Here is a 15,182-nt window from a genome sequence, read left to right as displayed (position 1 = left end):
GAATTATTTTGTTAATTTTAAATAGCACTGAATTTAACATTATTTGAAAAAATATAATTAACATTAAATTTTATTTAACATTAAATTCTGTTAAATGACACATAGAAAACAACTGGCTAAAATGAATTATACAGAATAAATCTATTACCGCATTCAGAATATTTCAAAAATCTGGGAAAATTTTAAGGGTTTAATCGTGTATCTAGCACTTTTTTATTCGTCGAGTGAGAAAAAAGTGAGCGAGTATCAATTATTCGTCAAATATCATTTTCGAGTTAGAATAATTTTTTCGCATTGCATATTTTGATTTTTCTAAAATATAGATATACCAAGTTTTACCACATTTCATTCACTTAGTTTTTCAAGGTGACAAGTTTAATTGACAATTATTCACGAAAAAATGCAAAAAATCGAAAACTGTCACATTCATTCAAAAAAATTAAAATTCTGATTTGAAATCGAATAAAAAGTTAAATTGCAGAGTCCAACTATACATAAGAGAGGGGAATATTTGAAACATATACGTACGACTGACAATTAAGGCGCTTAGCGGCTTATTTTCTAAAATGGCATTGCGAGTAAATTGAATTGAATGTTAAATATTTAATTTTTAAGAAAATTTTCAAAATAGAGTGAAAAGAGGAGTAAACAAAGTATTTTAGAAAAAATAGAACAATTCTTTAGCCCATTACACCTCTATTGAACATAGTAACTCCTTTCTGGAAAAAATTTGGATCGGCCACTAATGCGCTGAGTGCCTCAATTATGCTTCTTTCATTTTGTATAAAATTATCAAAACGTCGCTTACTACAGTCTATTCATCTGGTAAGTGCGTATCAAATTTTTGAATCTATCACATGCAGAATTCATAAAATCTAGAATATTGTAGAAGATAAGCTTTTTATAGAAACTTTATTATTTATAAAATGGTCGGTAATTACGAATTTTAAATTACCATCTGTAAATCTTTAATTATCATTTCGATTTTTGATTAGAAATAAAAATGGCGTAAATTTTCATCATATTTCCGCTTATTCCGAAAAACAACAATAACTCTCCTTCAGAAATTGTGAGTCTATGATATAAAATTCCAATTCCCGAACTCTACAAAATTTCAATTTCTTGCGAGTAGCAAAATACAACCCTGTTTTTTCTTATATTTTGTAAACCCTTAAGGTGTAGACTTTATTAAAGTTCATAACATTTTCTCTCAAAATTTTCAATATTTAATGGAAGTGATCCATTTTTTGTGTTTTTCTATATACTCGTATCTAGACCCTATATATTTATTATTTATAACTTCATTTTTTTATATTTTCTGGTCTTTTATTAAATATAACACTTTAATTTGAAATTTCTTACATAGTAAGCTTCAAGTTATGGTTTTTAGACTTTCAATATTTTTTTCGTATTATTGAAATTATCGAAATATTATTGGTGTTGTTATTGGGTATTGGTGTTGGTATTAATAAATAAAATGATAAAGAATATTTTTGCAAACTAAGGTGAAAAACAAAAAAAAAAAAAATGGATGAAATGAGCAAAAAATTGACCAGACGAAAAAAAGACGTTTATAAAACTAATTCATGCTTCTTTAGGATAAATTGGATTTGTACATTATAAGAATACTTGAATTTACTTGCACGATTGAAATATTATAGGGTCTACGGACTGAAGCTAATCAATAAATGGCGACATAATAATAATCACAATTCTGGGGCGATAAGGAAAAACAAAGAATTAGTAAGTAAGAATTTGTTAGTTTTGAGCAAGATTAAAAAATTTAAAATCACTTTTGGAAAATTTTAAAGGCCTTATAATAAAGGAGGTCTCACAGAATTTAGGTTAATATTTTTCAAATCCAATTTTACTCTTTGTGTACATTAGAAATTCTTGAAGTTTTCGTTGATTCAGTTCTAGAACAGTTCTAGCTTTTAGTACGTTCGGAAATTCACGCTAAATTCACTAAAAATATAAATCGTTCGAAAATTACTGCCTGTAATAAAGTGCGTTCGGAAATTCAATTTATAATAAAGAAATATCACAAATGTAGCGCAGACCTCTAGTTTAAATTTTGCCGCTTCCTCATGAAATTTTTTTTTTTTAATTTCAAAATGGCAGATTCAGATATTGAAGGATTATTACAGTAAGTTTTCTTTAAGTTTTTAAATCTTGTTACAATTTCCCTGTTTCGCAGCGAATTGGAAGGCGAAAAGTTATGCCATTTCGGTTATTTCCAAACGGCTGATTATTTAGAAGTTTCAGAATTTATAGGCTACGTAAACAAGAAAAAGCAAAGTTAAACTTGCATACTGTTTAATAAAGTTACACTTGCATACTGTTTAACACTGCAACTTAGAAATTTTTGTTCGAATGATTAGAACTTTCACCGCAGCATGCATAAACAAAAACCCCCTCTGTTTCGCATCTTATTAACATAATTGAATTAAGTTTTATTCAATTATAGTCATGTCGATTTAGATAGGTTTCCCTTTTTAGATGGCTTGATATTCAGATATTTTGTCATCGTTAGTGTTAATATTTATCGTAAAAATTTATTGGTGAAAACACGAAAAAATTCATAAACTAATGATTTTTCTCTACAAATAGAATTTTCAAAATTTTTACGATAATTATCATTTACTAATGTTAATATTAGTAATTCGCTTTTAAGTACAAGCTCAACTGTTTTTGTGAGAAAATGCAACTCTCTCTTGAAAACTAAATTCTTTAAGATATGATTTGGGACTCATATCCCCTAAGAATGTAAGCGAATCAATAAAAACAAAAATAACAGCCATGCATATATGCGTCTTTATAAATTCTTCCCAAAGTTGGATCTTGAGAGTTTTAACATCAGATCGAATCGGAGCATACATAAATCAGAGCATATTTCAACACATTTGGAAGGGGTTTATGATTTTTCATACAAAAATATCCAAAAAGCTTTCTACGAAAAACACAAACTTATGATGTTCGAAACGAACTGCAAGTTTTCAAATATAATGCCAATAAAATATTTTCTTAAAATTTATTAACATTTGAAATTTTTTAACAAAATATCAAGACAATCATTGAAAATAAAATATAAAAAAAAATCCCAGAGGACTTTTATTTTCTTATCACATTCAAGTTATTTTGAACAGTAATTTGTATTAAGATGGAACGAACCAAGGGAAACTTAGGTAACAAACATAAAAAATGTAAAACTGTAATAATGTCAGTAGCCAGGATACTTAAAAAATTGAAAAGTAAAAAAAAAAACTCAAGTTGTTATTTTGAACTTTCATCCGTAAAAATGATTGCAATATCAAATTGAATCTTCAAAACCTTACAGCAAAAATGAGAATTAGAAAAAAAATATTGTAAAAAATTCTCTTTTGACGATAAAAAATTTTCAATTTGACGCCGGTTTAATAGTAAAAACTAATAAAATTCAATAACTGTTCAAAAAACATTTCAAAAATAAAAATATCCTGAAAATCCTGTCATTCCCAACGTCCACAAATGATAAGATCTGCTCTATTATAACAATACTTTCCAAAATATATTGAGGTGTGTTCATTTGTATTAGTCTTTTTAGAACCACCCTCAACTTTCATTTGTGTTCTTTAGGGGTCATGAAAGCATAATAATAAAAAAACATTTCATATACATGGAGTACCATTATTTCAACGCCATTCTATGGTAATTAATATTTTTTGCGACCTCTCAAATAAAAATATTGTTATACTGTTCAATGGGGTACTAGGATAGTTTTATTATACTAGCATTCGAATCCTAATATACAATAAATAAAATTTTCAATCTTATATTTCATAATGTTATTGAATTTGTATATACACATAAAATATTACAAGTGTGCAATATTGTTGTCACACTCGCATTTATTCAATTAAGAATTACTTTGTTATACACATTATAGTGAGTTTCCAAATACATAAGTATGTTAAAATTACTAGTGCTTACAAACTAGTTTCCAAAAAAATATTTTCGAGCAAAAAATGTAGAATTCAGAATGACTTGTTTTGGGTTAATTCAAATGGCCAGGTTTAAATTCTCTTTCTGCAAATTTATTTCTGATAAATATAGGTCTTCTTCGGGCCCTATAATTGCTTTATGTATATAAATTTGGAAAATTTACTAAAATTTTTCCTATATTATTCACACGGAAATTGTGATATGTAATATATGTAATATGCTGAATTATATAAAATTTCAAAAAGTGAACACCAACCGCAATTAATTAAAAAAAAAATTTTTTTCGTTTATGTTTTTTGTACACTTTAACAGAGTCATCTGTACGTCAAAAATCAAAAAAATTTCCACTTATTTATAGTAGAGACATCTGTACTTCACGTTTATTTTTAATTTTCTTAATATTTCATGTGACCGTCAGATGACGCTTATTTTAATATAAAAACATGTTGATTTTAAAAAAAGTTTTTGAATCCTAGAATCATAAACACAAACCGAAATTTATTTAGTACAAAAGTAATGTAGGAAAATAATTATGTAAACGACAAATTTGAATCGAATTATGTACACATATTTAACAAATATTTAGGAACTGGTTTGAATATACAATAATTATATTTTATTTTTTACGATAAATGTCACTACTTTCTGTCAGACTAAAGAGTTAGAGAATTTTTCAAAATTTATAAAAAATGTTTTCTCCTTCAAATTTATACTTTTAGAATTTTTTTTTATAGAAAATTTTAATTTTTTATTATTTAAATTTTTACTTATTGAAAAAAATTGAATAAAGTCTTGAATTGAAAAATTGAAGAAGTTTATTTTAGCATTATAAATAAATGCTGAAAATGACTTTATTAAAACATTGTGAAACAGCTGTGAAACAACTTTCAAAGAATTGTTTTATATTTTGTTGATTGATAACGAAAACTAGCAGAAATATTAACAGCAAATAACATAACATAATCGGAAAAAATTATATGTCTAAATACGTAGTTTTGAATTTTGCATAGCCATCTATATATACACAGATTAAAATGCAAAATTATATATATATATATATATATATAAAGTCTATTTTGAAACTACAAACAGAACAACAACATAGTCAATTGCTACCAATACCATATGTCAACTTCTCTTTATTGATTTTATTTTAATTTTTTTAACAACAATAAATTTTTACGATATTTTTGTTTCAAAACGATTTTCAATAATTACCCAATTCACATACGATATTCAAAGCATATTCTCTGACTATCCCTGCTTAAAATATTAGCGAGCATAATGTAATGTGCTACTATTTTCTATGAACTTGAATTGTCAATCTGGGGAGCTTTTATTTTATTTATAAAGTTAAATTTAGAAAATGTTTGTAAATACCATATTTTCTAAATTTGTTTTAAATTAATACATATCTTGCTCTTTTTTTAAAATTTAAAAAGTAACTAAATTAAAACCTAGAAAAATAGGAGGATTTAGTTCAATTCATTTGTTTGGCGAGACGAGTCGATTACGTAGAGAAGAACGAAAGAAAATTATGGTAATTTTGGATAAGATTCCAAATTTTTTTTTTTTTTTAAGTTTGTGCCTTTGTTTTCAATGTTAAACATTTTATTTTTAATATTTTAAAAAAATATTTCAAGTATAAAATTCAAAAAATTAAATTGTAAATAATTAAAGTGCGAAAAAATTTTCAAATTCATAGAAAGAAGATTGTGATGTAATCTTAAAAAAATATTAGTAAAAAGAACTGAAATTTTAGTGGTTAAATTGAAGTGGATTAAAGAATTTAAGAATTTTTTTTTAATTTTCAATAAGAAATTATAATTTTTTTTTTGTATTCCTGTGTAATTATTTGTTGGCATAAATTTTTCCAAACTATAACCTTAGTTTTCCCTTCATTTCCATGTTAGTGTCTACTTCAGCAATAAAAGCAGTTGAATTTGTTTTGTAGGTGATCTAAAAAATAAAGGATGTATTCAAAACACCACAAATTGTTCCACGTGAAATAATAATTATGTTTCATTATAAATACACACAATACCACATTATAACTAATTCCTGAAAAGATTTTGTCCATGTAACAAGGATCAATTGAACACTATATATAATCAGTTTTTAATAAATACCTACTTACATTTTTACCTACACGGTATTTACACTTTATTTTAAAAGATGTTCGAATTTTGTAAATATTTTTTCATAAAATTGAAACACAAATTTCTTTAATTAATTAATCTAATAATTTATTTTTCAAATTTCCAAAATGAAATATAAACTTGTTTTTTATTTCTGTTAATTTTTCTTCAGTTTCAATAATGAAATCATTAAAACAATCCCTTTAATGTATGTTTATAATCCACGAATTATTTAAAAATCCTTAAATGTAATTTGTTTCAAGAAAATTTTAAATGTTCAGTGTTAAATTTTGATAAAATTTCAACAACTTTATTTCAATATATAATTTCTATTTACATATTTTGGTTGCTGTAATTATATAACACCATAGAACTTCGTGGAGAAGAGGTTAAAAAATGAAATATAAGATTAAGCCTGAACCGTATTATGAGGTAGTTTTTATTTTTCATCAAAATAATATCATATGTTATATCTTAAACAATTTATCTTAAAATATATAATGCACATTACATTTTAGTATATACTTGACATAAGAAAGTATATATGTATGTACATATATATAAATATTAATTTCATAGTAAAATATAATTTAAATTCAAAATATCGTATATTATTCCGGACTATACGATAATTTAAAAAAACTATTAATTTTTAGTTCCTTACAGAAAATTTTTTTTAATAACAAATATTTGTTTTAGGGTCTTCCACCGTTTAATGAAACTGGTAGTCCCTTTAATGTTTCACCAATACATTATCATCCTGAATTAGTTCAAGACTGTTGTAGATTGAGTAAGATTATTGAAATATACTTATAAACATACCTATTAAAAAAGCAAATTTTTTTTTATTTTAGTTAATTCTGAATGGCCAAGATCTAATACTGCTCGACTTAGATCTTTAGAGGCATCTTGTGATACATTACCTGTTAGTTTAATATTGACAACAGATAATTTTAGACGTGTTATAGGACATTGTAAATTATCACCAATACAAAGTAAAAGAAATGCATGTTTCGTAGAATCAGTTGTTATTGACGTATCATGCCGTGGTCAAGGTTTAGGTAAATTATTAATGAAATGTACAGAAGATTATTGTCGGGCTGTCTTAGGTTTAGAAATTGTTTATTTATCTACAACTGATCAAGAAGGATTTTATGAAAGAATAGGTTATCAATATTGTCGTCCTATTTCAATGTACGGTCCAAGACATTGTGATTTACCAACTACAGAAAAATCAAAAAAAAAATATATGAAAAAAATTCTTTAGCTGAATATTAAATTTGTTTATAAAGAAATTTTAACTATAAAAAAAATGAAAAGTAATTGCGCAAAAAGAAATTGTTCAACAATATATTTAAAAATTAATAATATTTATTAAACTTAAAGGAAAAAAATTCTTGTTAAATTAACTAGTATTGTAAATACATAAAAAATTGTAGAAATGTTATAAAAAAATCGATCAAATCTCGTTGATACAAAATAAATAACAAAAATTTAAAATTTAGCTATTTATTAAGTAAATTAAAGTAAAAATAATTAATGCATAACAATAAATAGAAAATAAAGGACAAATAATGAAAATAAAGCATAATTCCATTTAACTTTTATTTTTTTTTTTGCTCCAATTTAAAAGTTACTGATTTGATAATTTTAATATGTAAATAAATTAATCATAAAACATATCTTTAAAGTAGATTAATATCGATAATCTAATATTTTAATTTAATTTCATATATATTTTACGAATTATAATAAAAACAAAAAACACTAAGTATTTTATTATGTTCATATTAATAATACTATTTAAATCAAATCTACATACATACATACATATATATGCATATAAATATTATTATATTTTTTTAAAATAACAAGCCAAATGTATTTTTATAATGTTAAAACAATTTATAGCTTATAATAAAATATATTTAAGTAAAATTAATGTTTGGTTTCTATTTTTCAATTGATTATTCAATAGTGTCATAAAGTGACAATTAATTGCACAATAAAAGATTTAATGAATAAGTTCATTTTTGGGCAGAGTATTAAATATTCTATCACAACAAACATAAGTATCTAATTCTTTGTCCAATTTGAAATGACTAATAACTTGACAGTGCAAGTTCAATATATGTAGTTTACAAAATGTTTAAACATTATTATTTAAAATTATTTGTTCTGAATGCCAAAAAAAAAATAAAATAAAATAAATAAAATTAATGAAAAATTTTCATTAATTAATTGTTACAGTTGTAAAAAGTGAAAAAAAAAATTTATTATTTGCAAGTGTATTAATTAGAAATTTTTTCTAAATCTAAATTTCTATAACAAGAGTCTCTGTATCATAGCAAGCATGTAAGTGTGTAAATATTCTTCTATGTAAGTGTAGAAGAATATTTACAACGCGATTGAAATTCAAAATGCATCAACATACATACGCGCATGCAATGTGCAAAACAAACCTCCTAATTCATTTTTAAATTTATGAAATAAATATTTCAAATCTACGGTATATCATATTTTAATATATGTATGTGCATAGGTGCATTCACATGTACATATGAGCATTGTTTAATAAACATTACATTGTACACATATTTGTACAAACTATTTTATTATTTGATGTGCCTTCTAATTGAAGAATAATTGCAAAAAAAAAAAAAAAAATCTTAAAACTGATGTTTACTTATAAATTGTAAGTTTATGCATGTAAATATTTATTTGAAAAACGACAACAAAAATGATTAACTTCATGATCAAGGTTGTCTAAGGGAGCCAAATAGGAAAAGAATGTGCCAAATAAAATAAAAAATTTGGCAACATTAACATTAAAAATACCAATACAATTTTTTCTTTTTTTTTTTAAGAATTCTTTGCATTTTACACCATAATTTTGATTTTTCACGCGATCATATTAAATTATTGCAATCTTGAAATGTGTACAATTGTTGGCAAATAATTGCGGATATTAAAAAATATAAATTATTCATTTTACAATCGGATGTACATACATATATGTAATTAATTGATCTTTTCCGCTTTATTATAGTTATATTTTCTAGACCTACATACAAACATATGTATGTACATTACATATTTGCATCATATTTACATTCATATTATGAATTATGAAAATATATTGATGTATAAACGTGCCTATTTCATTCTGTAAGAAAAAAGGTAACCATATGATCCAAAATATGCACAAATTTTATAAAAAATAAAATGAGGCAATTATTATTTATGAATCAATTTTATTAATGTTAGTGTGTTCAGCAATTTTCCACAAAAATTAGAAAAAAGGTGCTTATTAGTTTCACTTTATCCGTCCGTCCGTCCGTACGTGGCCATGTTTACAAAACTTCTGCACCCTTCAAGACAGGAAGCTGAAATTTTATATGTGCATAGATCTTTACTAGAATCTTATTTCAGTATTTTTACTTGTTTCCTTTCCTGTAAAAGTTGTAACCCTTCAAAATCCAAAAAATGTAATTTGTCGACTACTTATTGTATCGAAACCATAAACATTTTTTAAATTCTGTAAGCGGAGAAAAGTGATTGTAAGTTTTTTCTGCCGCGTCATAGCTTATTTGAAGTTTAAAAAAACAAAATTCGTTTTCAAATTTTTGATATTATTTTTCTTCTAGACATCAGGTTGTAGCCGTCTAAAATTTTAGCAGCTTTAAGACAATTTTTTTCCACCTCCAACCCCCTTCAAGTTATCGCCTCTTGCAATTTTTAAAACTTGAATTCTTATCCTCTTATATTTCCGAAACTGCAAGCTTTTCCAAATTTCTATAAATGCACTTAAATGCGAACATTATGCTAATGCTTCTTTAATTTTTTTTTTATTTTATTTCAAAGATTGCATACAACGCTCATTTTAAGTGTATGCAATGTTTAAAGTATATTTGCGTATATGAATGACAGTAATATAAACAGTGTAGTATCTATATGGATTGTTTTTAAAAGCAGTATATTCACTTGTTTTAAATGCATATCCGAACATAAAAAAATATCTCGTTTTACTAACATATTATAGACGAAATTAATTTGTAATTATAGAATATTATGATTCTATTGAAGCTACTAAGCTTTAAAAGGTTAAAAAAAGTAAATCTTTTTCCTTATTAGAGCGAGGAAAACAGTTCTTATTTTATATATGAAAAAAAGGAGAGATGGCCACCTTTATTTTTAAATAATTTTTGTCTGAAATTTAATTTTAGCATTACGTAATGAATTCTTAAAAAAAAAAAAAAAAACAATTCATTTTTCAAAAAAATTTTTTTTTAATTTTTGTTTCATAACAAAATATTTTAACAAAAAACTAAACTATACATATATACTAAAAACATATATACATGTGTATGTAAGTTTGTGTTTATTTTGTTCGCTACTTTGTTTTAGATATAAAAAAAAATTTAAAAATAAAACTGCGTAAAATTCTTTTTTTTTAAAATAAAATTTTAATCAAAACAGAAATTGGAGAATTTGTAAATTTTAAATTTTCATCTTGAAAATTCATTAATGGAACAGTAAATCCTTGGAATTTAATTTGTTGAAAGTATTGGAAATAAAGCAAAAATTTAAATATGGTATATTTTAAAAACAATTTTTCTATTTCTGTTTTTTGGATTCTATCGAACTTTATTCTACATTGTCCACACATGTTATGTATGTATGCATGTGTTTACGTATATACATACATATGAATGTATGCTGTTTTCTCTCATCAATCATTTACATGATAGTTTCAAGCAAAATTTAAGTTCTGTTTTAAATTTAATAAAAATTTTTTTTCAAGTCAGCATTTGCCCTAAAACTTTACAAATAAAAAATCACTGACCCGTACAATTATACGTGATTATGGTAATTGTCTTAATATCCTTTTAATACACCTCAAAAAGCTGGAAAACAATATTTTGTAATGTTTCCTGCGTATGGTATGAAAAACTAAATTAATGTTTCTTCAGCCACAACTGATGATGAATTCAAGTTTCCTGTAGCACTATGTGTAATAGTGTCCATTTATTTTTAGTAAAGCTTTACAATTTTTCGTGTTTGTACATATGTATGTACATTATGCATATATACAGTTCATTTTTAATCATTTATTTTATTTATAGAGTTACCCAACACGATTTGCTGAACTTAATTAAATAAAGCCATGAATGTAATAAAATGTTAATTATACATTTTTAATAACCTGGAATGGGTATGTGTATCTAAAGCACAAAAATTATGATATATTGAAGACGTATATACATACATATGTATAAGGTACACATAGTCTATTTTTAACAAAAAACAATTTTTACAAACTTGTGTTTATCAAAACATTATGTATATGTATAACATATGTCTGGAGCTGTTAAAAAAACAGCTATTTCGTAGATACATATTTTACATATATGTATACATATGTATGTATATAAATTGTACATAAAAATTAACTCCTCAAAGATAACAAAAAATCTATTGCTTTACGTAGTACTTTTTTTTTAATGTACATGAAATCCATTCCAATTCGATCACTCTCAAATTCGAGGCTGTGCCATCTGGTTTTAAAAAAAAAACTATGAATGTTCTTACTTTGTACATATTTATAGTTAGAGCACATAAAATAACACAAGTGTACTCATAAATATGTATATATAGGTACGGAAAATGTGGGGATAGTATAGTTTTGCATACATATACATAGAGAAGTACCCCGATATCGGTTAATTATATTTGGAAAATTATTAAAAAGTTCTACAAATTCTACAAATTATAAATTAAGAAAGATGAAGTGAATTTTCGGTAATTTTACTTTGTATTTAAATGCCGCAACTGCGAAACTTTTAGCTAATAAATAGGAAATCTATATTGTACGGTTATAAAGCTTCCATTATTATTAATTTTAATCCAAGAATTTTAGTTTTAGCTTCTCATTTAATGTAAAATCTGTGATATTGTGTGTAATTCCAATTTACAATTTTAATTTTTACCATCTTAAAAAATAGTGTTTTGACTTATTAACCATAGTTGGTACAAACAGCTACCCCGAAAATGTTCAAAAACCTTATTGCTTGGACTAGTTTATAGAATTCAAATGAAACTTTTTTTTGAAATTTTTTTGATTTTGGTTTGACGCCATGAATTTCTCGAAATACTGATCTCTTAGAAAATTTAAAATTTTATTTAGGTATCCCTCGTAATCCATGTCTAATCCTGGAATGAGTTTTGCATAAATTACTTATTTTACTTCAAAAAAATCTCTTATATGATCCATACAGTTTTAATAAGTTTAATGATAGCTATTTTTATGATTGATTTTCAATTAAAAATTCTAGTGCGATAAATAAACTATACACAGTTTTGGAAAATTTGCTAAAAATAAAAAAAATATTTATTAATTTAAAATATTAAAAAACAAGAATCTGCAAATAATTTTTCTTTTACAAAATTACAAACAATCATCTCTAATTAATCATTGGATTATCCCCTTTCCTCAGGCAGATTGAACGCTCAACGAAGTAGTATTGCCGCATTTCTTTTTGAAATTTCCATTTAGATACTTGAATTTAATGATTCGAGCAACTGAACAGTGACGTAAATTTAATTCTAAAAATATAAAATGTTATGTGTACATAAATACATAATTATTGTTCTAAAGCAAAACAGTAAAATTTATTATGGAAAATTCTTATACATTAACAAAAGCAACTATAATAATCATATTATACACAGGATTGCTTTGATTTTAAAAATGTATACATATGTATTTAGAGTAAAGCGTATACATATATGTATATATTTGAAAGATAAACATTAAAGTTTAAACTCAAAATGTGAAACTGAAAAACGAATAACAATTATGCTGTCTCTAATATTAGAATAGTTTGAAGGGCATAAGTGAAGTTCAAAAATATGACCTAATTATATCTATCACAAATAATTCTTCTGATATCTGTAAATCTTCTATATAAATTTACTTCAATAACAACGGCTTACACTTTGTTACGTCACAATCTATGGTTAGAAACTTTTATTCTATTAAGAAACTTTTATTCTATAACATATATGTACATATTTAATGATAAACAATTTACAAGAACTGGAAAGGACCTTTGGAAATAAAATTTTATTCAAAATTAAGATTGCTCTGTTTATTTTTCACGTTAGTTACTTATAAGACGTTCATTGCCGATGCAAATTTCTTTAGAAATAGCCGTTTTTCTGAAAAAACATAATATCTAAAAAGTTTTTTGGAAACAGTATCTAAATGTTTTTATGGTTCACTATAATTACTGTATCTTACAAAAATCACCTTACATACAAGTTGTTGCAGATGTTTGAAATTATTTTTATATTTTCTTTTTTTAAGGGAAAGTAAATATGTTTAACATTATTCACTTATTTGTTTTGTTATCATAACAATCAATCGATCAAAACATTAATCGATCTAAAAATAAAACGATTATTTACAAACGCATTATTGTACTAACCACATTTTATGTAGTATGATACACATACATATACAACGTCACCTTAAATCATAAGTATCCTAAGTCCCATTTCAAAAATTTTACAGGAGAGCAATTTTAAATATGTTAAACTTCATTTCTCTTATGGTTTTACACTTAGACAAAATCCAAGTAATAGAAGTTTATAGCTTTTGAGAGATCATTTTTTATGCATATAGATCAAATTCTTAAATCAGCTTTTTCTTAGGAAATGGCGACTTAGGATATTTTTCCATCAAAAGTTTTAAGGGGAGAAGAATCTTAAGTCCAGATAAGAGACAGGATTAATTTGTATTTACGGACTTTAAAAAAGAAAAACCACTCTAAAGAAGCCTATGTTTTCACAGCAGCAGCAAAAAGAATACTAAAATCTAATGAGTAAAAAAAAACACATTTTGTCAAAAATTGGGCTTAGGATACTTCTGATCTAAGGTGACGATATGTATGTACATAATAAATGAATATTGAATTTGATAAAAAAAAAGCTTAAAATCAAACATTGGAAAAATTTCAAATATCGTTTGAATTCATGCAACTAAGTAAAAACTCATACATAATCAAAATATAATTTATAAAGAAATTAAAAGCTTATCGAGAATCCTGAATAGGAAATAAGTTTAGTTGGATTTATAATTACATAACTTGAAATTTAAATGCAGACTTTTAAATAAAATCTTGATATTTGAATAATCTGTTTTGCGTTCTGTCGAAAGATTTAAGTTCACAATATTAAGCAAGTATGCAATATATCTTATAATTATATGTACATAATTACCTAAATATAAGCAGTTTCATTTAATTCGAGGTTTTCGATCTTTTGTCCGCGGATCCGCACTTCTGTTTACAAAGTTTCTAAACTGTTTATGATGGAAAGTTGAAATTATGAGCAAATGAATCTTGTTCACAAATTAATTTTTTTGTGAGAAAATGGTTACTTATACAATTTAAAGTTGTGACCCTTCAAAACCTCGAAAATGCAATTTTTTTGACAATTTATTTTCTTGAAATCATAAACAGTTTTTAATTTCCGCAAACGAAACTATGTAGAAAACTGCTTTTTCTATTTTAAAATATGTAGCATAGGCAAAAGTAATAATTAAGAAATGGCCGTCGAAATTAATGCCTTTTTACAAATTCTTAATATAAATTTGCTCTTAGACGGTAAGTTGAAAGAGTTTAAATTTTCTCTAACTTATAAATTTTTTTGCATCTCCTTCGCCCTTTTGTCAGACATTACATAAGCTGGAAGAAGTATTTAAAATCTGAAGTTTCGTCAAATTTTTATTTTCACTCTATAACGCATTTTTTGACGTTTTAAATACCAATAAAAATAAATACGTTTCATATACCAATGGTTTTGGTATCTAACTTCCTAACGCCACCGCAATCCAACATTTATTTATTTGTGCTTTGCTTTTTTTTGTTCTTTTTTTCCTTTTTTGACCATTATTATTGACATTTTCCTCAACATATTTTTTGAACAACATACCTTTTTTAGTTTTAATTATTTTTATTAAAATAAAATTTATCAACTTGAAATAAAACTCAGTTGGTG

General features: G+C 24.7%; 1 protein-coding gene across 2 annotated transcripts; it reads left to right on the top strand.

Annotated features, from left to right (window-relative positions):
* The first annotated feature begins 5,319 nt into the window (after positions 1 to 5,319).
* LOC129614354 (N-alpha-acetyltransferase 80) lies at positions 5,320 to 7,880 on the top strand. Of its 2 annotated transcripts, XM_055528963.1 has the most exons (4): positions 5,321 to 5,521; positions 6,491 to 6,551; positions 6,819 to 6,909; positions 6,974 to 7,879. In XM_055528963.1, exons 2-4 carry the CDS (start codon positions 6,516 to 6,518, stop codon positions 7,384 to 7,386), a joined length of 540 nt encoding a protein of 179 aa, XP_055384938.1. In that variant the 5' UTR covers positions 5,321 to 5,521; positions 6,491 to 6,515; the 3' UTR covers positions 7,387 to 7,879. The 2 variants fall into 2 exon arrangements, with proteins under 2 accessions (XP_055385004.1, XP_055384938.1); XM_055529029.1 differs by lacking the exon at positions 6,491 to 6,551 and having other exon boundaries at positions 5,320 to 5,521; positions 6,974 to 7,880.
* The last annotated feature ends 7,302 nt before the right edge of the window (positions 7,881 to 15,182 follow it).

Source organism: Condylostylus longicornis, unplaced genomic scaffold (assembly GCF_029603195.1).
Source record: "Condylostylus longicornis isolate FDR11 unplaced genomic scaffold, ASM2960319v2 ptg000001l, whole genome shotgun sequence".
Lineage (NCBI taxonomy): Eukaryota > Metazoa > Arthropoda > Insecta > Diptera > Dolichopodidae > Condylostylus > Condylostylus longicornis.
Note: the sequence above shows the minus strand (reverse complement) of the source record. Positions and strands in the feature narration are given on the sequence as shown.

Bases quoted from the DNA above. Each gene is read 5' to 3' on its own strand.
- LOC129614354 (XM_055528963.1), top strand. From the start codon at position 6,516: ATGAAATATAAGATTAAGCCTGAACCGTATTATGAG. The intron at 6,552-6,818 runs GTAGTTTTTATT...TATTTGTTTTAG, and splicing joins AGCCTGAACCGTATTATGAG to GGTCTTCCACCGTTTAATGA. The intron at 6,910-6,973 runs GTAAGATTATTG...TTTTTATTTTAG, and splicing joins TCAAGACTGTTGTAGATTGA to TTAATTCTGAATGGCCAAGA.